The sequence below is a fragment of the Rhopalosiphum padi genome, chromosome 1, assembly GCF_020882245.1.
Source record: "Rhopalosiphum padi isolate XX-2018 chromosome 1, ASM2088224v1, whole genome shotgun sequence".
NCBI classification, from domain to species: domain Eukaryota; kingdom Metazoa; phylum Arthropoda; class Insecta; order Hemiptera; family Aphididae; genus Rhopalosiphum; species Rhopalosiphum padi.
Window position 1 is genome coordinate 46,606,160 of NC_083597.1, and position 26,085 is coordinate 46,632,244.

A 26,085-nucleotide genomic window follows, 5' to 3' on the forward strand; every position below is an offset into this window, starting at 1 on the left:
ACTAAGAACTGGTTGGAAGGTCCAGCCTCCCCCCCCCCCCGAAATAGTTAAAAGTAGAAATATTTTATTGACTATACGTTTTTAGCATTTATTTTTTTTTAAATTTTGGACCCCCCCCCAGAAATTTTAATAATAATTATAACAAAAAATAAATTACCTGACCTACAAATGAATAGTATGATATTTATGTACATTTTTTTCAAACCACCCCCCCCCCCCATTGAAATTTGTTCTTGCGTTTGCGTCTGTTACCTATATAATATAAATTTATATTGGAAATTACAAAACAAATCAGATAAAATGACACGGCAGTTTTTAAATAATTATTTCACGTTGCATTTGTAAAAGTTAAAAGTTTTTTATTAGCCTCTGTAGATAATTAAATAACTTGCTCACCAAGTTTTTTACGTTGCTATTCCACATTACCAGCACATTTTTTAATTAAATGTAACTAATAATTTATAGGCTATAGCCAAAACCTTCACAGGATTCAGCTTGAATATGTAGGTACCCTATTCAGGTTTAAAAGCATATAGTGGAGACAATCGTGTTTTAAAGGTTATTAGTACAATGGGACATTTTCAAATATTAAAATTAATGATGTATATAAAATGTATCATATCTAATTAAGTCAATAAACTTTAAATAAATACTAAATACTTGTATACTAGTGTGAATGAATTTTATTCAATAGTCCTTTCAATAGTTAAGAAAATATTAACATATAAATAGAATAAATAAATAATCAAATATAATTTGAGTCTAAATGGCTTGTTTCATTAAAAATCTATTCTGACAGACCAGTATTTTTAATTTTTTATAAATACTATAAATAAACAACAATTTAAATGTCATTAATTATATTCATATCTTTTGTTAATTATAATTCAAAATTAATAAATATATACAAAAATAAAAAACATATCTAATCGATTACCTTTACCTATTACCTAATCTACTAGTCATATAATATTTCATAATCTCATGAGTAACGAATCTGTATAGTGTATGTAATTGTAATAATTATGTTTGTATAATTGTTTATAAAATATAACTGTTTATTGTTTAGTACCTATAAAAGATACTAAGATAGACTGAAATATACTGTTAGTTGGCGTGTTTGACGCTTCACGCTTGTAACTGGAAGTCATTTTACGAGCTCTAGCTTCTAACTTATGTAGAAAACCACACTTTCCACTTTTAATATACAAATCAAAAACAAAAACCATAGATAATATTATTATATGCCTTTATTAAGTTTTCAAAATTACATACTACTCCTTCATGTGACTGTGGGAATGACAAGCAAACAATTCCCCATATAGCAACTGAATGCCCGATCCGTTCATTCAAAGGCACTTTAAATGATATCCATACAGCTAACGTGGACGTAGTTAATTGGATACGAAATCTGGACATTAATTTATAGCCTATAACCTACTTTTATTTTTATTTTTATTTATATATATATTTTTTTTATATGTTTCTGTTAATATTTACATGTTTAAATTTGTTGCTCTACTCTGTCATATGAAATATATATATATATTAAGTTTTCAGACCTTAGATAAATTTTAAAACTCATAAAAGTAAAACAGTCCAGATGATACAATTGTAAATGTAAATGTTCTTATATAATTTAATGTAACTTATTATAACAAAAATGCATTATCATCATTGTAAAACAAACTACAAAAATTAAATTTTGAACTACATATTTAGATATTGTGTAAAATACACACATATCACACTATTATATATTTATATGTTTACATACACTGTATGTAAAACAATAAATATTTTGTACTCCAAACTATTCTTAGATAGATAACAAATAATAATTAACATTTACCAAGCATATTATTACTTATCTTCACAACTTTTAATTATTTTGAATTAAGTTATAAATCACAATTTACAGTTATATTATAGAAATAATTAATAACTAAATAGTAAATATGCATCAATGACATTAATATTCATAGTATCAACATAATAAAGCTAAAAGGTAATGTTTTTATAAACAAATAATATGATTTTTTTTTTAGTATAAAAATGTATTTTAAAAACAATAATCATTGTGCATGTCTTTAATACAACTAGAGCATAATAGGTAACTGGTTTTTTATTTTTGTATATTTTTATTATTATTATTATTATTATTATTATTATCTAAGATGTTTGCTAAATACAATCATGTAATGCATGAGGGTATTAATATGTACATGATATATTTTGTTATATTATATTGAATTATGTTTGGCTTATAAATCAGTAATAAATTTTAAGCTTAAATCAATTTAACAGTTTGGAATATATACAGGAATAAAATTGTAATCAATAGATTTAACTTAATGGAATGATTACTTTTTTAAGGTTTTTGCCAATGCAAACCCAATACCAACAACAGCACTAAGGCCTAATGCTAAAGCTCCAGCCACTGCCATTCCTTTGTGTGCATCTGAAAAAGTTTAAAAAATATTGATTTATGTCAGATATACCTTGTGATACCAATTTAAGGAACACAGAATTTTTTGGCCACATTATATTGGAATAAATTAAATTTTTTACAAGCTATTTATATGAAAACATACTCAATACAACTTGCATTTTTTTATATGGCTATCAATGTTATCGATACCAAATTCAGATAAACTAAATTTTTTTAAGTCATTTTGATCTATTAACCATGATTCTAAAATCTAAATTGACTTATAAGAATCATTTCAATTTTAATAATTAATACATTTTTACAATTCACTAAAATGCATAAAACCATTTATAATTATTTGTTATTGGTTACTTTTTAAATATTTTTACGTATTTTATACCATTGAACATGAGTAAAAAAAAGTATTCAAAAAGTATTCAATAATAATTAATAAATAAATATAGATGGTTTTATTAATTTTAATGAATCGTAAAAATGTATTATTTATTAAAATTGAAATGATTCTTATAAGTTAATTTAGGTTTTAAAGTCATAGTTAAGAGGACGTTATACCCGCATGTGTTGTCTCTCTCTTACTAATGTAGATCATAGCAAATTGGCGTTCAGCAGAACAGATTTTGTGATGTTAGATTTAATATTAGAGTAAATTTACCTATTATCAAACTTAAAGGTAATAATATTATCTAGGGCATCTCACAGGCTTTTATTGATATCTTAATTTTTAAGTGAGTTATAGTTATGTAAAATATTAAAACTTTAAAATGCTCGTAATTCGGTTAAAAATTAAAATATCAATAAAAGCCTATGAGATGCCCTTGATAATATTATTACCTTTAAGTTTGATAATAGGTAAATTTACTCTAATATTAAAGCTAACATCAAAATATCTGTTTTGCTGAACGCAAATTTGCTATGATTTACATTAGTAAGACAGAGACAACACATGCAGGTATAACGTCCTCTTAATAGATCAAAATGACTTAAAAAAATGTAGTTTATCTAAATTTAACGTTGAAAACATGGGTAGTCAATTAAAAAAATGCAAGTTGTATTGAGTATGTTTTCATATCAATAGCTTGTAAAAAATGTAATTTATTCCAATATAACCTGGCCAAAATATTCAGTGTTTCCTAAATTGGTGAATATGTGGTATATAGTATATTTTTTCTTAATTTTTTTTTACCAAAACTAAAATTTTTCAAATTAAAAATTAAAAATTAGAGAGTAGACAGGACATTGATGATAATGATCAAAATATATTAAATTATTTTCAAAACATACCGGATTCCATTTTCTTTTGAATGGTGACCAACAAGTTCTGTGCTTGCATATTTTCAGGTTGCATGTGCAAAAATGCTTTGATAAATTGTAGAGCTGTACTATATTCCTAAAAAAAAGTATAAATTGTTTAACTACCTAAAATTATAATAAAATTACATAAAAATATACTGATCAATAAATTTCATACTCTTAGGAACATTTTAAATAAGTCATTAAAATTTATATTAATTTTTTTAATTTTTTTTTTTTTTTTTTGAATTCATAAAACACAAAGTATCACATTCATACTCACTTTAATTCTTGAATTTCCTAATGCTAAGTAATAAAGGTAATTTCGTTTAGAATCTTCATCACTAGCTTCATGTTTGATCAACTGTTCCAATAATATGAGTCCTTTTCTGATATCAGCTGGATAATTGCTTCTCACTAAGCACCAAGCATAATGAAACTTTGCTTCTTGTGTAACAGTTCCTGTAGTGAGTTGATTATGATATTCTCTTTCAAATTTCTGAAAATTTTAAATATTCAAAATTTCAATAAAAATGTTATACCTAATAGACAACAATTATTTTTAATATAACATTATCAAACAACAATTATTATTACAATAAGTATTATGACCTTGAACTTATACTTATACAAAATAGAAAAATAATGTTTCAGTTTCAAAACATTTTAAAACCATAATAAATGTTATGAATTGTATCATAATATTTGGAACAAATTCACTGTGGCAATACAAATAGTTGAGGAATAAATTTATAATATCTAAAAGCTAACACTATGTACAGTTAAAATTTGTAATCCCCATTGCTTTACAATGTCTACTCCGAGGTCCACTGTAAAAAAATCGAAATATTTTGGCTGTTGACTGACATTGTAATACATTGGAGAAGACAAGTGGATAAAAAATATAACGACTTACCTTTAAATCTTCCATGGTGACCACATCGCTTAAAACGTCTTCAACGTCCATTTTTCCAAAAGTTTTCAAAAATTGAATTTGCTAACTTCTAAAATAAATTCAAAAAAATTAAAAACTTTCAACTTTCACACGAACAAAAGGGTGACGGCAGACAACAGCAGAATCACAGAACAAAGATAACTGGGCGAACTGATAGACCTTTGACGACGAGTTATCCGATTCCGACGAAATATCAGTTGTTAGTCGGGTACACGTATGACGTATTATCTGACTCAATGTTTGTAATTGTATTATTGTAATATTATAGTTCGATAAGGTATATTTACACAATACACATACAATAACCAATAGTATATATTGCAATTAAATATTTTAATGTTATAGTTATTAGCTAGTACTGTTTAGTGAGAACTCAAAATTCGAAGGACACCTTACACTCAAAACCATTGGATTATTAATATTATAAGTAATTATCAAAATTAAAAAACAATGTATCCATTAGGACCCGACCGTGTATTTACGTACTGTTAACATGCGAGTTCTCAGTTACGAGTGATACAAGTAATGAGACGAATATCGAAATATTATACATTATACACTATACAATAGTACCACAATTATAGTACACAACTATTACCACCACATAATTATTCAACAGCTGATTGCGTTGTTATCAACACTGAAACTGTAATCACTTATGATGTTACGAAACATGATAAATGTATACATAACGATATAACACGATGTAGAGATGTCTTCTCTACATTGTGATGTATAATGTATTATATATATTATTATATAATACATTAATACATAATATTATACATTTTCTTTAAATAACTGTGAATAGTCTGCTCATTAATCATAGACATAATACCTATCAAGGTGTATTTATAAAATAATACACCTTGGATAATATAAATGATTTATATTTTTTATACCAATATACCTATGCTATCTTTATGTGTATAGTAATAACCGTATATAATATGTTCATGGTAATAACTATAAACTAATATCATTGTAACAACTACAGGGTACAGACAAAGATAAGAATATAATAATGAGTATTAATGTATTATAGAATAGATGTGTTGATGTATTATTATTATAAAAATTAATAATTATAGACATCAATTATAGAAGTGGGTACCGCTCTGCTAACATTTAATGTCGAGTAGAACTATTATTGAGTAAATCACTATAATGGATTTTATTAAATTTGAATTAAATTTGTTTGTTTTTCCTGATTATAAAAATAAATAATTACTTGGAATTTGTAATTTTGACTTCTCTAAAGTACTAAATAAATTCAATTTACTATCCAAAACCAACTACAAAGTAAAAAGTTAAGCATTTTATCGACCCTCTACTTATATCATGTACACAAATATAAATAAAACACACAACATTGTAAAATTAATACATTCATCTCTCCACTCAGAATGTAAAATATAACATTGTCATTTGTCAACATTAATGATTATGACAATTGATATTTCAATATTTAATCTATTTATTTAAAAGCAAATACATATCTTTTTAACCTTTATGCATTCATACAATCATACATTACTTATCCGATCCCCATAAAACTTTAATAAATTGTTGAGTACACTCCCGCGAAGGTTTCTAGCATATATTAGATGTCCTACGTACATACGTATTAATGCATTAAAAAAAGTTTTTCATTAATATTAAACCATTAGATTACCCGAGTTTTAAAAATAATTAAACAGAAAAATAACCAGCGGGACTCGAGTACACATAGACTTTGTTTAATCAATAATAATTATTGATTCATTATAGGTACTTATATTATAGTATTATACTGCCTATAACGTACATAATTAATAGTGTAATACTTAATATAGGTAGATAGTTATTACTTTATTACTTATGAGTTGTAACTTTTTAAGTGTTATTACTTATTATACTTTGTTCCACGTAAAATGACACAATTTCAAATAGTAAAATTTGATAGGAACTAATAGAGTAGGAGTCTCCTAAATGACTTAATAGTAAATACCTATAAAATATATTTTGATTTTAACAAATACCTTTTTAAGTATTCAGTTATTCTGTATGTTTACTCACTCTTCTTTAGACTGTATTATAACACAAATATATTAATAAAATACGTCTTGAAATCAGAAGTTATAAAGGTTTATGAACCATAGTTTTAATTAATATAAAATAAATAATAATATGGTAAAAAAAGTATTATAACCTCTTGACTTCTATACTATAATAACTCTATTATAATATTATTAGTACTTATAGGCAATAAATTAGAAAAATAATATTATAATGTTATGAGTTATTTTAACCTCTACAGATTACAGAACATATTGTAGCTATATATAGGTATAAGAGCCAAGAGGTAAGCGAATGGATAAATGTATAAAAGTATAAATGTAAAATACCTAATTAAAAAAATATTAACAAATACAAACGTACGTATAATACTATCATGTCTGCAAGTTGAAATATTTTACATGTAACTTATATACAGTGTGTCCTTATTACATGTTCCACAACAACTTTCAGCCACTACATATAATTTTAAATTGAAATGCTGTTTGAACTTTGAATTGATAGCTAGGTATCAATTATTATATATTTGTCTATTTTTTATGTATAATTTTTATACGTATAGTAAGTAGTACCAAAATAAACATTTTTAGTATTAAGAATACCAAATCAAAATATGTTTTATTGACAGCCGGTCAGTAAACTACAAATACACCTAAGTAATTTGTAAAATAATATATATGATAGTTATCTACTACTACTCGTATAATATAGTTATAAATTATGTAAATGTTAGTATAATAGTATGTTACATTAACTTTTGGATTCTGAACGGAGAGATGAATGTATTGATTTTACAATGGTATGTGTTCTTTTTATGTATATGACGTGTACTGGATAAATATAGTCAATAAAATACTTAGATTTTAAACTTTGAAAGTAGTTTTATATTTATATATCATAATTAAATCTATTTTGTACTTTAGAGGTCAAAATTAAAATTTACAATTTTGAAAAATTATTAATGGTTAAAAATAATCGAAATTATTTTAAATTAAAACATGCTTATATTTATAAAAAACGTAAATATATTAAAAATCTATCCGGTCAATGCACAGAAAATACTCTTCTCTATAAAATATATAATAGGTGCTTTTGCCCTAAACAGCCTAAACTGAACCAGAGAGTCGTAATCGTGGAAATACGGAGTATCTTTGTTCCTATATTATGTGCGGGAGATAGACAGAGAAAACAAATGCTGGTGTAGTGGCTCCTTAACCATTTTTAGGCCAATTATAATTTAAATTTAAAATACAACGTATATTTAAACGTTTTTTCAGATAAGACTATATTTTATTTAGACCACAAGTCCACGGAGTTAAAATTAATTTGGAATATTTTGGATAAACTATAGGTCTATAATAGCAATGTATAGTAAACATGTAGAAGTAAAATAATATTTATTAATTTATTATAAAAACAAATATTAAATACCTATTCTTTATTATCGTTTGGATTGCCAAGCATTATAGTTAGGTACCAAAACTAAATAATTTTAGTATAATATTATACTGTATTTTTTGAAATAATAAATAACCATTTTATAACTCTACAAAATGACAGAATTTTTGAATTTTTAAATTGTTTTTCTTTTGAAACAATCAAAAAAAAAAATGTATACCAAAATAAACATTTTGCTAAAAATATGTTGTAATTTTTAAAATAGAAGTTTGTTTTGATTATTCAAAATTCAACTGATTTCAAAATTGTTTTTTCTTCTCCATATTACAAATAAATAACTGCATAACCTAATCTAACCCAACCTAAGTGGTTTTTATCTTTTTTTTATTTTAGACCAGTGGCGTGTTGACAGGGTAGGCCAACTAGGCCCCGGGCCTACCCAATTTTTATTTGACTGTTTGGTTCCATGTGATAGGACAAATCTTCCCTAATAGTTATAAACACACTTACACACTGCAGAAAAAAACTGGCCTACCCAATTATTTTGTGCTGGACACACCACTGTTTTAGACCACTGTTAAAGGTAGCCTATATATTTTATCGAAAAAAATTGTACTACAATATCTGTATTATACTTGGATTATTTGGAATTACAGCTACTGACTTTCCAATTAATTTATACATACTGTATAAAGACAATTATTTTTTATAGACATTTTAAATTCAAAGTTGAACGAAATTATATATTTAAACGATAAATAACTATGTTAATTATTTTATTTGTTAATAATTGTTATTGTTATTAATTACCAGTGTTGGGTAAGTTACTTTTAAAAAGTAATGAAGTTCCTTTACTCGTTACATAGAGATACAAGTAATGAAGTTACATTACTCGTTACTTAAATAAAATTGTAATGAAATTACTTTAATTTTCAAATATAAAAGTAACTACGTTACTTTCTCGTTACAATTTTTTTTTTTTAATTGCTTAGCAATTATCATTTAAAAAGCAAAGGAACTAGAAATACACTTCCTACAGAAAATATGGTATAATTTGAAGAAGATGTACATATTACATTAGGAACGTATAATCATTAGCCACTTATATAAATAATACCCGCATTATTTTTAAGTTTTTTTTTTTTTTTGAAATTCGCAATAGGTACTAAATAATTTAAAACTGTAACGCGTTATACTATGTAAATTACTCATCAAAAGTAAATTTCATTACATTTTCGTTATTTGAAAATAATTGTAATTAAATTACGTAACGCGTTACAAACAAAGTAACGGCGTTACAGTAACGCGTTACTTTCGTTACGTTACTACCCAACACTGTTAATTACATAATATAGGTAATACCTATGTATATAGCCTATAATCATATTTCCAACATATTGTATTTTGTATTTTCGTTACAAGACAACATTTGTTTTAAGGCATTTTAACAATTTTATTTTATTCATGGACAATAATATATTTATATACACTTAATTATTGTTCTGTGCTATTATAATATAATATGATCGTGTTCTACAATGGTTATACTGCTATAGGTATTTCGTAAAGTATACCACAATTTTTCTACCTTGTTCTGTGATCATATAGACACTATTGTTATCATCACGGTTTATCTATATATGAATGTTTAAAATTTTAAATATTAAAAAAAGTATTAACTATTAAGTTATTCTCTGTGGTAATAATAACTAATAAGTAATTAAATAATAACATTCTTCTGTGATATTAGTCCGGTTTGGCCGTTTGGCGGTACCAGCATTTTATTATTTCAGTTGGAACTATGCACTGCAAACTTTTTATACAAAAATAATTTTTGTTAATGCTTGAAAAACAATTTTAAATTTCTCAACAAATTAATCTCTTAACTTTCGACACATTATCAAAATTTTATTGAAAATGGAAACGAGCGGAACAACTAATATTCCGAAAAACGCCGAAAGTAATATCCAGACTGTCGAAAACAAAAACAAACAAGATCAACAAAGATCGACGGAAAAAGAAAAACTTGTACGAGAACTAACAGATATGGGCTTTTCCAAATCACTAGTATTACAAGTAATATATTTTAATATTTGACACTTGTACTTAAATTTAAATTTTAAAATACTATTATGTTTAAGATTGTTAATAATGCTGGTGATGTACCTAAAGCCTTAATTGTTGAACAACTGTTAACCTCAAACCCAGGACCTAGCGAAAATATACCTGTTGTAGAAGATGATGGGGATCAATTATGGGAAGATGTTACTGTTGCTAATAAAATGGTAATCGTTATAAACACTGGATTGAAAATGAGTGTGGGGAAGATTGCTTCACAAGTAATTAAATAGTAATTATAGTCAAACTTTAATTAGCTCATATATAAATATTAGAAAATTAATTTACTTTAATGACAAAATATATTTATAACTTAAATTTTTGATGTTTTGATTTTATGTATTGTAGGCTGCTCATGCTGCATTGGGCTTGTATGAAGTGATTAAAGAACGTACAGATTTAAGCTCTGATTTAATTAGTTGGAATGAACAAGGGTAAGCTTGAAATTCTATGTTTATATTAAATAGGACAGTGGTTCTTAAACTTTTGTAGAACACGGACCCCTGATGAAATACTTAAAAATTGCAGACCCCCTTTCTTATCAACTTTCCTTCAAATACCTTTTTTTTACAAAATATCTGACCTTAAATACATCCTGGCTGAAACCACCAATGAAGCCTCTGCAGACCACAGTTTAAGAACCGCTGATGTAGGATAAACAGATAGTTTACAAATTATCTTCTTAACCTTTATCCCCTATATAGCTTGAAATAAACATTCAATTTAATACCTAGAGCAGTGGACAATATGTCTTTACTTGTATTCAAAAAAGTATATATCTTCACTGGGTCCGATATGAATATGAAAAGAACAAATACATTTTTATGTTAAATATCATGTCTTATATTTGTAATTGTGTAATTCAGTTATTGGTTTAAAATGAATGTGTGAATTTAAATTTAAAATATTGTAAACTAAGATAACTCCTGGGCTTCCACACGAGTTTTTTTTAGTGAGGTCCAGTAATCTATTAATTTAAAAATAAAATAAAAAATAAATAAATACACCTATACATCTTATTTCAAATTCTATAATGGATAGTCTGTGTTAATTCTCAGGCAAAAGTTTTTTCTATCATTAGGTACAAAGATATAAAATTTATTAGTTCAAAACATAAAAAACTTTTAAAATAGTTTAGCCATTATTAACACAATAACCACCATAAGATCAGCATTAAAATATTTATCCATGTTATTCCTTATTTATTAAGTTATATTTGAAAAATTATATACATATAAAATAATGTTTTTATAAAAATAATATATTTAATACATCAAACAAATCGTAACTCTCTGATATGCCACTGCGCTTTTTTAATATATTTTTGTACCGCCATAGAAAAGTTAATAATTTAAAAATATATTTATTTATGGTTGCTGACACATGGCGGTTAACGCGTTAATATTTATGATGATTACTAAGATTAAAAACTATTTTTTCAGAAGTCGAAAAATTGTTGTTGAAGCAAACAACACTAATCAACTTATTAAAGTATGTTCAGAGGGTAAAATACACAAGATTCCATTTTTCTGTGTCCACGACGCAGGTTTAACCGAAGTAGAACCCAACTCATTCACTGCATTGGCTTTTTTTGGATCTGATCAAGAACTCAAGCCTGTAACCGGAAAACTTAGACTACTAAAATGAATAACATTTATTCGTTTTGGAGAACATTTAAATCGTTTATTGGTTATATATATATATATATTTGACGACTTACAACTAACATTTTTAGTTATACAACTATGAATGTGCTACATAAAAACACAGTATTGTATTCAATTAAAAGTGAATAAAATTGAAAGTTATCTGCTGATATAATAGTTGTTTAAAAAATACAATATTATTAATTGTTAATATTTATAAACCAAAATAATTTACCTATAAACATTTAATCTAGGTAATTAGAAACTGTAGGGTTTCCTTTTAAATGAATAATTGTATTATACGTGATCTAATCTTATAGTATTAAAAAATTATTTAGAGAAATAATTAACTAGACGATAATCCAAACAAAATAGTAATATTTAACTTTATAATAGGTACATAATATTATATTATGTATATATACAGTGTTGTAAAAAGCATTATAAATATCCATTAAATGATGTTACATTAATTGCCAACACCTTACAATACAATCTAACCAAACAAATTACATGCCATGGTTAGCGCCTAAAAGGGATATTTATTCAATTATAATAAAAAGTACAAATTGCGTTTACGCATAACCTGAAAAATGAATAAATTCCAATACATAATAAAAACAATAGCATCAGATTTTTTTTTCGTTTTTAACATGTCAGTCTATTATAGGATTTTAAAGAAAATATAAATAAATTAAAACAAAGTTATTTGGAGCTTGTTTTTTGTTTGCATGAACTTGTTTAATTTGGATGATTATGATCGTAAAAGAATTTAGAAGCATTAGGATAACGAATAGGGCAAAAATCAGGATGTGTATCTAATCCGGATCTGCCAAATGTCCTAATGCGTTCAGTATACGCATTCTGCACAGCGGTGTCGGCTCCAGCACTTGTTATCACTTCTGTATTGATGGCTACACCTGCTGCACCCATGGCAACTTCCAAATTTTCTAAATAATTTTAATAAGAATAAAATCAGTATAATTTCAAATACAATGTTTATCTGACTGATCTTTTAATAACAATTATAATCAAAATGAACTAGAACAGTATTCAGACTTTTATCACCCAACATAGTTTTATTGATTTTACGATCAATATTATTAAAAACGGATAATTTACATCAAGCATGGTTAATGGTGAGCGAGATTATGGCTTTTATAACATAAATACCATATTTTCGCTATATTATGTTAGTTAATGTTAAGTAATTTGTAAGTTATTACAAAAGTTCTGAAGTTATAGGAATTAAAAAGGCTAAATATGCTCTAAAAATTCAAAATTCCTAAAAAAAAAACACAATATTGTAAAAATATACGTATAAAAATAAATATGAAATATAGAAAAAATTGTAGGTAATGCTTAGTTTAAAATATTGTAATGGAAAGTTGATTAGTAGTTTGATATATAATTAAACTGAAAAATAGTTTAAAAAATATTATAATATATCAATTGTATACAACAAATTTACAAGTGAATAAACAATAAATAGATTTAGATAGGTTAGTATATTGGCATATTAGCACAATATAGATTAGATAAACATTGGGCCATTTTCGTAAAATTAATATTAGACTGCAATGATGTCAATAAATGCCTATATTAAAAAAATATTATAAAAGGACATTAATGATAAATATTAAAAAGAATTATTATTTGAATACTTTTTCACTAAAGTTAACAAAAAATGTAAAATAAGCATTTTAAATTGTCTATTTTTAAATTCACTATCGTATTACTTAGATTTCTAAATTGGTTACTCAAGAAGACTTTGTATTTATATGTGTTGTATCTGTTTTACTAACGTACATCATAGCAAATTTGCGATCAGCAGAATACATTTTAAGATGTTAGCTTTAATATTAGAGTACATTTTCCTACAATCAAATTTAAAGGTAAGAATATTATCTAGGACATGTCATATGCTTTTATTGATATTATCATTTTAAGGTGAGTTATGAATATTTTAAAGTTGCAATACTGTACATAACTATAACTCACTTTAAAATTATAATATCAATAAAAGCATGTATGACATGTCCTAGATAATATTCTCACCTTTAAGTTTGATAATAGGTAACTTGACTCTAATATTAAAGGCGAAAGCTAACAACATAAAACGTGTTCCACTAGACACAAATTTTCTATGATGTACGTTAGTAAAACAGAGACAACATATACGTGTATAATGTCCTCTTAAGGTTAAATTATTTTTTTAATTTCATCACCCCTTACCCATTTAAAGACATTTGTATGATTAAAACAGTTGAATCTCTTATGATGCTATTGCATCATATGAATATTACAACCTTTAAAATCAAATATAAATTAATATATGATAGTTTACATTATTCTATAGAAGTTAAATTTACCCACATGCATACTGAGCCATAAGAATGGTTGGACCTCCTACCCGACAGCTGGAGCTCTAATTGGTCAACACTTATATAGAGTATTATGATTTAAGAATATTGAATAGGATATGATAATACAGATCAATAAGTATAATCATGAGGTGTCATAAGGTTCGACATGAGAGCTTGTAGTCAGTAACATTATAGAACACTTACGAGAGACGATGACTAAATGCAAACAAGTTTTTTAGATAAACTTAACTTGAATAAAATGTACATATATTATAAAAGTATAATATAATAAATCAACTCACTAGCTATGATTTGGGATAAAGACCCTTGTGGCTTAGAATTTGTCACTATTTTCCTGCGTTTGTTAGGCATACCAGACAAATACGCATCGCTATAAGGTGGCTGTGTTCCTTGACGTCTTTGACGTTGTGAATCTCTAGCTATAACTGGTACCCATTCCTGTAAATTAGAAAACTTGCATTAATATTTATTGTTTAATACCAAAATAATTTATTAACTCACTGAAGGAACACTGTGATGCCAATCTTGAGATCCTATCACAACTTCGGGTAATGGTTCATTGATAATTTCGGAAGGAGGCATAGAAGGATTAGAAGATTGTTCTCCATTACCCTACAAAATAAAAATTATAAATGAACACAACATTTCCAACTCCAAAAATTGTTAAATCTACAAATAAATATCAGTACTGACCTCTCTTAAAATTTGTGCAGTTTCATCAAATGGTACAACATAGTCAACTACAGACAAACTCATCATCTCAAAAGTGGTCATTCTTTCCCAGTATCTGTCAATATTTGCACGTACTTCATCCATTACTAAACGGTGTAAATTTGGAGGAAGTGGCAAGTATTGCTAAAATTATTTCAAATATGATTATAGACTATACTTTAAGATTAGAATATAACATTAACTACTTACCATTACTGCGGAAACACATAGTCGAAATATAGGGCGGCTGTTACAGCAATATACTATCAATGATAAAAATCCTTCAGCAAATATGGACAATGTAGGTGCAATATCATTAATGGCTCCAGCTCGATCTAAAACACATTTATATAACATGAATATAATATGAAACATTGATAAACACCATAAGTAATCATTGAGTAAAGTATTAACAAGAAAAAAATACCAATTTTCACATAATTAAATTACAATAAAATTTATAAAAAACTAATACAGCAAAGAAAAATCTTACTTTCAGCACAGTAGATAACAATTCCACGTAGGTTTTGAAGAATACATCGACGGAAAGATGCATTCACATTAATATTTGTACGTGTTGGCACAGTACATTGCTAATGAATTGATAAATAAAAATTAATTATTAAATGCATCTTAAAATTAAGTAAATATAATTTACTTACAAAAATATTTATATATGGCACCATTTCTAAAAATATGCGATTTGCAGCATCCTCGATGTTTTGATTGTTGGGTGGTTGATTAAGCATGATTCTATCCAATATAAAATCTACTAACTCTTCAGAATGTTGACTAACAGGATAGGTTCTAAGAGTTGAACTTCTTGACACATAATTCACACTTAAAATGTCACGTAGGGTCCAATTACGAGCAACCATCAAGAATAAATCTACCAATATAGATTGACCCTCTATACTGCCAAAGTATGGTATGTCACCAATAGGGGTTAGAAGCAATTGATTTGGTAAACGTGCAGTTGATTGGGAGGTGGATGTACTTACTGGATTCTCAAACCCCTATTAAAATTAAATGTAAAATCAATCAGATTTAATTGTAATTAAAAATAAAACAATCACTATATCAAAGACATTATCATATTATTTAAAAATTGAAATGTCTATCTTTTAAGTAATTTTATATTTTATGTTCAATGGGTCTGTAAAAAAATTTGGAAATATCTATTATAATTTTTATAGTAAACAAATAAAAAAAATCAATTATAAAATAATACAGTATTACAATTCTATTTTTAGAATAGGAAGATAAGTCCTCAAAATATGCAAGGCTGGGCAAGTTAATAATTTTTTTTAACTCAGTTAAGTTAATATGTATCAATAAGAAAAAATTAAAAGTTAATAAAATTTTTGGTTAACTCAGTTCAGTTAAAAGTTAATACATATTTTTTTTTAACTTTTTAAGAAGTTAAAAAAAGTTATTTTTTTTTTTATTTGTTAGCATACTTTATTTCTTATCAACACACAACTAAATTATAGACTATAATGCTTATACTTCATACAATATACAGTATTTCTATATTTTCATATTTTCTAATATAAACAGGGTGTTCCTTTAGAGTATAGAGTGATTGGAAAAATAAAATTTTTAACTAATAAATTCACAAAAAAAATATTTTTTTGACATGAAAACGACTGAAATAGTGAATGTAAAAAAAAAAATTAACTTAACATTTTCTTAAAATAAAAAATAAATTCGTTAATTTAACATTAATTAAAAAATTAATTTAGTAAGTTAATGAAAATCCAAACGTAACTAGTTAAGTTAATAAACTAAAATTAACTTAATTTTTAACTTATTAACTCGTTAACGTTGAGCCTTGAAAATATGTAGCTTATATAGATAAAAAAAAAAGGCATGTAAAAATATTAACTGATCAGTAATGTTTAGGATGCTGAAGAGATTATATAGAAAAAATGCTATTAAAAACAAACTATATCAAAAAATAAAACAATTGTTATATGAGTTATCAAAACTTAATTTACCTACTTTATAGGTATTGTTTGTATGTATTTAGTAGGAAATAAAACATAATGATAAAAAAAAATCAAGTTCTGATTAATTAAATATAATTGAAAGAATTTATATACTTAGGATGTACTATAAATTATAATGGAAGAAGGAACAAGGAAATAATAAAGTAAATAGATAAAATTAAATTAAAATAAAAAAAAAGGACCTTTACATTTCAAAAAATATTAGCTTACATATAATAAAATACTCTCTAAAAACATATATTTTAGGTCTAATTAATGCTATATAGTAGTGAAATTTTATCAATTTCTAAGGAACTAATAACTATAAGAACAAACTTTTGAAATATGGTACTACAGATGAACTCAAGATAGGTTGGATAGATTTGTTGATTAATGTAGAGTATAATATGAGTATATTGAAAAAAAAACAGGGAAGATCTCTGCGGAGAAATATCAAAAAATAAATTATTTATAAATTAGATTGGCTATGTATAGAGGAATGGCAAATTGTTTCAGTTAGCTTTCGAAGGATATGAAAAAAAAAATTAAAACTTTTAGAGGACTATAATTGGAATAAATATAAGAAATAGTGATAGACAAAGAAAATAATTTTTACAAAGAAATTAAAAGGAAAACAAGTAACAGAGACAAATGGAGAATTGCTGTAAAAGAGTAAACCAATCTTAGGAATGAATACAGAAAAAAAGATGAACTGAACAAGTTGTTACTTATCAAAATATAATGCTCAACTGCTCAAGAACATAAAAATAATATACAATCTTAAATTATCTCTAATAGTATCTTAAGACAAAGTCACATAGATGTCCACTTACTAGCACTGAACTACTTGCAGGTGGTAAATTTAAGTCTCGGGTTCTATCAAAATCCACTTCTCTTTCTAATGTGTCAAAAACATTTTCCATTCCAGCTCCTGAAATAAGTGAGACTTATAAATAATGAATTAAATAGTAAAAAATAATAAGAAAAACAAATTTAAATTCAAATTATTCATTGTTTCATATAAAACACATTAGTTTAATGTTTAATTATAAAAAAATATGATATATATATATATATATATATATATATATAAGAGCTTTTTAGTTCATTGATGAATAATTACTTATTTGTCCTGCCAATGCATCAGTTAAACTACTACCCTGTGTAGTAGCCTGAGTAATATTGCTTGCAGATGTTGTAGCTGTGTTATTACGATGTCTTCCCCAAGTCAGAATTGGATGTACACCAGCCATAATTGTATCAGACTCTTGCGCATAACGAGATCTTGATCGACCTAGACGTCGACTGGGAAAAGATCTTACTTCATTAGGAGAAGTTGGAGAAGAAGTATCTGTAGTTGAGTTCCCACTGGTGGCAGAAGATGTTGATCTGTCAGTTCCTTGAGTAGAACGCCTAGCTAAAACCATTGGTCTTAAATTTGATTCAAAATGATGTGAACTACATGGTAAAAATGGATCCATTCGAGGGCTAGTATCCCAACGTCCACGAGTTAAACCTATAACAAAATATGATATAATATTATGAAGATAATAACAGATATTTAATTATTTATTTTTCAACAGGTATAGATAATTAAGACAGATAATAGTTAAAGAAAATAAAAATAAGGTTTTTTTTTAAGTAATCAAGATTTAAATAAATAATAATACTCAATTTGTCGGTTTAAAATATTTTAGTTTTAAAAAAAATTATAAAAATAATAATAATATTCTAAATGTGTAAGTTATACTCAGTGGAATATTGATTATTTACACATCAGTTATCTGCACTATACATTTTTTTTAAATAAAAACGTATTTTTATTTTCTATTTTAAAATATTTATTTTATCATAATATACTTATGTTATACATAATATATAGTACATTAGTATTATTTTTAATCATTGTTTGATTATCAAAACCCCTTTGCTCCAAATTAGTGCGGATAATCGTGACTGTACTGTAGTTACCTAATTATTTTTTATTAAATCTTTAGTGTATATATATTAAAAACAAGTTTTTAAACTAAATTACCTGTTTAAAACAACTTAATTAAAATGTACTACCTTGTGATGGAGGATTTGTTGTTGATGATGAATCAGTTGTCCTAGGAGTTACACGAGGAGTTCGAGTAGAAGTAGTAGGTATACTATTCCAGTCCAAAGATTGTTCAGACATGAAAGGACGTCGCACTCCACTAGAAATAACATCAATCATCTGATCCATCCAATCAATAGGCATTGCCGGGTCAGCAGATAGTATTGGTATTGATTCTAAAAAAAAAATATTTTTTTTTCATTCTTATATTGTAGAATAACATACTGTATACGAACGAGTAACAGCTACAGGTGTGCCACCAGTTTCTGTAGGAGCAGTTTGGTCAATAAATGCAGCTTCTACAGAATCAATGCGAATGGAACCGGGTGCAAGATCAAACATAAGTTCTACTCCCCGAGGAGCCTCAGGCGGAAACTCTGCTGTTGTATTATTACTATCAGTATTTGGATCAACTGACATATTAGTATTTGTTTCAGTAGCTGGTGGAATGGTCATAGGAATTTCTCTTCCAGTTCGATCTGGATTCATAACAATAATTATAATACTTGGTATATCATCAGGTATAATTAAAACAAAATTTAAAATGAAATGTAACTTACAATCAACTCTAACAGCTCGTATACTAGGTATAGATTGACTTGTGGTAGTTGTTTGTGTAGAAGTAGGTTGTTGAGTAGATGGAGGTGCTGCTGTAGTAGTAGTTGTAACTGAATGAGCAGCATGCAAAATAGTACCTTGTAGTAAACAAGGACGAGATTGAAGAGAACGTGGTGGTGGTCTATTAAATGCAACTCTTAAATCACTAATTGCATGATAAACATGTGATATATAATGTAACACTTCTGACACACCATTGAAAACATTTTGAGCTCTAAGTGTTCCATGTTCACCCTATAAGTTATGCAAGAACCGTATTAATAAAATGATGTATGACTATTATATATATATAACTTATTAAAATTAAAAACAAACACAATATTTAATGTATAGTTATTTGAAAATAATAATTATCATACCTCAGTAGTTTCAAATTGAGGATCGTCATTAATATATTCACAATACATAGCATAAAATGGTTTAAGTCTTGCATTTAATTTATTCAACTGTTCAATAAGTTCTCTTAAACGTCGTCTGTCACTTATAGCCACTGTTAATCTATTTTCAGAAGTTTGGTGTTCATTCCTTATTATTTACAATTAAAAATTAATATTAATTAATAATTTCTTTACTATATATGTGCATATTTATTTTGCTTCACCTTAAATTTTGTTCAGATGATGCAGAAGATGGTACAGTTCCAGTAGCCTGTTCAGATGAAGATTGGTTAGTTGATAATCCAACTGGAGTAGTGTCAGGTGTAACATCTATAACTTCAGGCTCTCCAGCTAAAAATACACAGTACAAAGATAACAATTATCTAACTTTGAACAAGAGAGTAATGAAAACTAAAATAAATAAAAGTCCCCGTGGGCATCTTACAAAGTTCAGGTGCATTTTGAGAATGAGGAAATAGATTATTTGTTTGCATGTGATTATGCACTTGACGCATTAATCCTGGGGGCATTCTCATGTGATGTGTAGCATCAATAGTAACAACAACAGTATTTGGAAAAGTTTCATCCACTTCATAACTCCTATCAAAATTATGTCTTTTTTAGTCAATAAATATATAATAAGTATAATATAATCATATTTCAAATAAATTGTAACATACACATTTACTGAATCTGGATCTGTTTGCGATTGTGGTGCAGATGATTCTGAAGTAGATGATTCTGGCTGGGATGATTCTGGCGCTCCTACTACTTCTGGTGGTACACTAGTGGAAGTAGTTTCTGCTTGTTGTGATCCTTCTGGAAATTGTCTTGCATTAGAAGCAGAGGATTGTCCATTACTTCTTGGATTTTCAAGTCTATTTAATATTTCATTGCCTCTACGTATCATATCTAAAGCCAAAGACACTCTATTACCAGTCCCTTGATTTCTAGTACTTAAAAGACGTGGCAAATCTAAAATAAATTATAAACACAATAAGATTACCAAGATAAAATCATTTATAATCTTATACTAATTTTAATATAATAAAACAGGATTATCACCAACATAATACATTATTATTATTATTTATTATAATCATAAAAATTATAAATTATTATTATATCTGTAGTGTAGAATCATTCATGTATAAATATCTAAATATCTATATTATTAACATCTACATAATGTATGTATTTATTATTTTAACATGTATGTATTATAAAACATTTTAATTTACTAGTTTTATAAATTGATTATTGATGGATAATTTATTTTTAGCTTATACTAATTCAATACTACTTTTTTGTGTTATTCAATAAGGTATAATAGTACACAAAACAAAACCAAATTCATAAATAAACATAACAATATGCTTGCATTAAATAAATGTATTGAGGATAAATATATCTTTGTAATTTGTTGACTTATGTTTGATATAAGTGTTTTAAGGTTGAGCTTTGCATAATTATACAAAAAGTTACTTATTCAACTTTATAAAAATTGTAAGACACTAAAAAATTAAAAATAAGTTTTATTTATAAGTATCTGTTACCTAAATACATTTAATTATATACTTGGAATGTATTGTTCTAGAGTATCAAAAACAAAACGCATTGACATTTAAAATATAGGCTCTAGTTATGATTTCAAATTTTAAATGCTCACAAAAGTTTTAACTTATTTAAATATTGAAAAACCAATTTAAATACACACTTATGTTCTTAACCATTGATTACTACATTGACCCCATAAAGTTAAAAAGATGAGGAAAATACAGTATATTTATTAGGTATGTCAAAATATGTCAAATATTTGATTTTAAGTTATATTAGCTAATAAATGTATGTTTTTGATGTATACCATAACATTATTTTGGACTTAATGATAACAAAGAAAATTTTGAATTTGTTTGTTAAACAAAAATTTATTTCATTCTAATAATAAAGCTAACAACACACAATTGATTCTGCTAACAAAAATGTGATATGTTATAATTAAGACAACACATATAAAATATGGATCCTAAAGACTTATTTTTGATGAAATTGATACTATGAATCATTTTTAAAGAAAAAATAATAAAGAAACAAGTATTTGTGCAACTAGCACATATATATTATAAATTATTATTTATACCTCCAGCATGCATCAACTCTGAAGGAATACCAATGGCACCAAATAGAACAGTGGGATCGTGTGCATGCCATCCTCTAAATCCAGGCCCTGCATTTTGTCCTGAACGACTATTAGTATTTGTTGTTGTAGATGATGATGATCCAGATGTAGTAGTAGACAAACGAGGGACTTTCTGCACAAGATGCATAACTTTTCCATCAATACCTAATGAAAAGAATAGTTACGTTATATTTATCATATTAATATTAAAATTAATAAACTATAACTAAATTCATGTACAAGGAAAATTTAATATGAATAATAATATGATAACATGGATGTATCAAATGTTCGATCTTGTACAAACATTTTTGGTGTTATTGATAATCAAATTGGACCTGGTTTAACAATGGTTCAATAGTAGTTTAACAATCATTTATTTTTTATTTTTTGGTTTAAAGCTGGTTAATTATAAAAATCACCATTATCATTTAATTTAATTAATTTCTGTTTTAAAAACATGTACACTTTATAAACTTAAAAAAAATGGATATTGCTAATGTACAAAATGTTAGATGCGTAAAGAATTTAAGAAATTTAGCAGTTATTAATCGTGGAAAACCAATTTTCTCGAGCTTACAATTTTTAATTGCACTTTGTTATTTAGCTAGAGGACAAATAATTATTAATTATGTTTATTTAAATAGTTCATTTATCAATTTAAAACAAATACCTATTTTATTATATTTCAAGGTTCAGGGCGATAATGGAGATTTACAGGGTGTTAGTTAACTGACAGTTAGTAGATGTGTGAGTCAAGTTTGTAGAGCACTAGCACTTCAAAAAGTAATATTATATTAATTTTCCATTGACCAATGAAGAGTTAGCTACTAAAAATACAGATTTTTGTAGAAAATTTAATATTGCTTCGATAATTGGTATGATAGATTGTACACATATATACAAATCAAAAAGGTGGCGGGCAACTATGCTCAATTGTACATTAATAGAAAAGGCTTTTTTCAATAAATTTTCAAGTAAGCCATATAACATGTATTATTGTATTAGAATAATCAAATTTGTACAGTCAAAATCTTGTATTTTAATTTAATATTTCTAATAATAATAATACTGATCATTATTAATTTAGGTAATAAAAAAAATGAATTAATTAAAATTTGGCAACAGTTAGTAATAATATATAGAAATTTGAGGGGCTGTTTATAATAAAACTAAGATAGTCCAGTTTTTAAAAACTTAGCCTAGCCCATTGACTATGTCACTATGAATAATACATTATTAAACCTGAGTTTAACCAAGGTCTAAGAATAAAAACTTGGTTTAATTTAGGTTAAACTAAGGTTAGGCCATAGTTTTTGACAATGACTATGAATAACACTGTTAGTATCCTATTTATCAAACTATTTTTTAGTTGAGAATAATAAGTATATGGTATACTCTTAATAGGACAGTGTAATCAAAACTGATAATCAAGTGTTCTTATAAAAAAAACAATATTTCATGTCAACTTATTAAATAACAATTTAACAATTTTTATTTGTACAGTTCATCCAGCTTATCAAATTCTTATGAAATCTAAAAACCCAAATTAATAACAACTTATTATACCTAAAATGCCAGTTAAACATTTAATAATCATAACTTAATAAGACTACTAAATAACAAAATCGATGGTTAAAAATAAATAAATATCTTACCAATATCAGCAAGTTTGGTTTCATTGCTCAAAACACGACCACAAAATATCAATCGTTGTTGAACAACTGCGACGTTTACTTGTGCTGCAATATACTCTTTGAGTTCTAATATGGTGAACTAGTAACAATAACAGATACAATAGAATATCCAACAAAAAATAAAAACAATTTTGTGAGGAGAAACAAGACTTACAGTGTCTGGAACGCGGAATTTATGATTCTGCGAATCCAATGTCTTGATTGTTAGATCAATCATTTTGTCGTTCGAGGGTGTACTACTCTCGGTGGTCCTGAAATACGTAAAACAGTTTTTATAAACCACTAACCGTAACAAAAACGAAGACGGAACGACGATACAAAGAATAAATAAAATAAACCCATAGAGCACGGACCTCAGTAATTACAAGGCGCACGGCGTAATCACCTAGATAGTAATAATATGCTTCGACGGTGTTTAATCAATACGATGATAATGCGCCTGCACAATGAAATAAGCAAGCAAATAGTGCTCGCGATTTTTTGTATCGGCTGTACGGCGGACGATGGTTCTGCGCTATTATCGTTGTTTGATCATCGTTCCGCGGAAGTTTTACGACACATACGGCTAGAAGACACCGAACATTCGAGAAACGAATTCATACGGACTCAGCAGAAATGTATCGAAAAAAGGCGAAACAGATCGTAGTGGAGTCGCAGTGGTGAGTGTGGCACTATGGCGATCTGATGAGTGGAGGGGAGAGAAATATAAAAAGAGAATATGAAATGACGAAATATATCCGTGATAAACCATGGAGTAACAACGAACAGCGCCTTCGGAGGGAAACACTGTTGCCAACAATCGAGGAAAATGTGGACTTTAGCGGAATGTGACGCCGCGCAATATTATAATACAAAATATAAATTACAAAATATATTATGTACATTGTACACAAAGCACAGACTATTTAATAGTCCACCACCATACATTGTACCCGTTTTCTGTATGACTTTTTAATTTGACGCCAAAACTAAAATATTAATACATTAATATAAATTATATATTTATGTACTTATGTACATAAATTACACAATCAATTGTATAGTATCAATATAATAATATTAAATAATATTAACCATTTATAGCATAAACCACGGCTACAAATAATTTTTAATCGTGGTATGAAATGAACTATAAATGTTTGTAGTTATCATTGAAATTTTTAATACGGCATTGTATAAGCATTAAAAATAAAAATCTTTAAGCAAACACGACTGACAGTACTGATACAATTTTAAACCACTATAGATAATAACATAAACTACGATTAATGAAATTAATTAAATAATATAGTGTTTGTCGATTGAATACACAACATTGTCTCAACAGTAAGTTTTCTCAACACTCAATCATAAGCATTTCTATCATTCTATGCGAAAAACCTTTGTTTTATCTACGTCATTAGCCTGAAAGTGAGCCTTATGAAATTAGATAATTAGAAATGCCGTATTAAAACATTTAATATAAAATATATGATTAATATGCTATAAATTTTGGTATAACTTACGAATTATCTTCTGATTGACCCGAATGACCTGAACAAATACACGACAATCCCATTTTAACGTATTATATTGCTACAGTACAGTAATTTGGATTTGTCGATTAGAATTTAAAATAAGTAATACCTATCATTCACGTGATCGTATAAACAAGCCACAAGGAGTAACGACTAGTACTAAGAGTCTAAGACTAACTTACTTACTGGCTTAATGCTTATTGGTATGCCGGCACTGTCAGGCACTGTCGTTAGGTACTAAGCAATAAGGTCGAAAGGACCGTGTGGCCGGTTTGCGTAAATGGTGAATAAAGAATATAACCGTATAGGAACAGGTTGCACATTGGTTCAATTGGAAATATGATAATATCACAGATTTAGAGATAATATTATGAAAATTATTTTTATACAATAAAAACTCGAATGTTTAAAATATTTAATAATATTATAATAAATGTTTATAAACTAATATATTTTTTCTCTATTTTAGTGTTTCAATACTTATAAATTATAATTATTGTTATTGAAAGAACAATAAATTTGGTTCCTTGATTTTGTATATATCTGTGATATATAAATTGGTAACCACGATGTAAAGAAGATATATATAAAAT

At 26.5% G+C, this 26,085-nt stretch overlaps 3 protein-coding genes across 5 annotated transcripts; 1 reads left to right on the forward strand and 2 right to left on the reverse strand.

Annotated features, from left to right (window-relative positions):
• Positions 1 to 1,232: 1,232 nt before the first annotated feature.
• On the reverse strand, positions 1,233 to 5,223 carry LOC132917142 (mitochondrial fission 1 protein). The gene is made up of 5 exons (XM_060977739.1): positions 4,857 to 5,223; positions 4,659 to 4,746; positions 4,026 to 4,241; positions 3,734 to 3,839; positions 1,233 to 2,461 (listed from the first exon to the last, which is right to left on the reverse strand). Exons 2-5 carry the CDS (start codon positions 4,707 to 4,709, stop codon positions 2,364 to 2,366), a joined length of 471 nt encoding a protein of 156 aa, XP_060833722.1. The 5' UTR covers positions 4,710 to 4,746; positions 4,857 to 5,223; the 3' UTR covers positions 1,233 to 2,363.
• A 4,570-nt stretch (positions 5,224 to 9,793) lies between these two features.
• Positions 9,794 to 12,092, forward strand: LOC132930128 (probable peptidyl-tRNA hydrolase 2). The gene is made up of 4 exons (XM_060995854.1): positions 9,794 to 10,229; positions 10,295 to 10,492; positions 10,620 to 10,705; positions 11,714 to 12,092. Exons 1-4 carry the CDS (start codon positions 10,071 to 10,073, stop codon positions 11,916 to 11,918), a joined length of 648 nt encoding a protein of 215 aa, XP_060851837.1. The 5' UTR covers positions 9,794 to 10,070; the 3' UTR covers positions 11,919 to 12,092.
• Positions 12,093 to 12,277: 185 nt separating this feature from the next.
• On the reverse strand, positions 12,278 to 25,672 carry LOC132929922 (large proline-rich protein bag6-B). Of its 3 annotated transcripts, none has more exons than XM_060995603.1 (20): positions 25,481 to 25,672; positions 24,130 to 24,226; positions 23,937 to 24,054; positions 22,240 to 22,443; positions 20,780 to 21,074; positions 20,545 to 20,699; positions 20,324 to 20,450; positions 20,082 to 20,247; positions 19,665 to 19,956; positions 19,341 to 19,583; positions 19,074 to 19,280; positions 18,130 to 18,522; positions 17,840 to 17,937; positions 15,678 to 16,031; positions 15,509 to 15,608; positions 15,226 to 15,350; positions 14,998 to 15,159; positions 14,806 to 14,916; positions 14,586 to 14,742; positions 12,278 to 12,867 (listed from the first exon to the last, which is right to left on the reverse strand). In XM_060995603.1, exons 1-20 carry the CDS (start codon positions 25,531 to 25,533, stop codon positions 12,659 to 12,661), a joined length of 3,666 nt encoding a protein of 1,221 aa, XP_060851586.1. In that variant the 5' UTR covers positions 25,534 to 25,672; the 3' UTR covers positions 12,278 to 12,658. The 3 variants fall into 3 exon arrangements, with proteins under 3 accessions (XP_060851586.1, XP_060851715.1, XP_060851654.1); XM_060995732.1 differs by lacking the exon at positions 25,481 to 25,672 and adding an exon at positions 24,361 to 24,658; XM_060995671.1 differs by lacking the exon at positions 25,481 to 25,672 and adding an exon at positions 24,329 to 24,658.
• Positions 25,673 to 26,085: the final 413 nt, after the last annotated feature.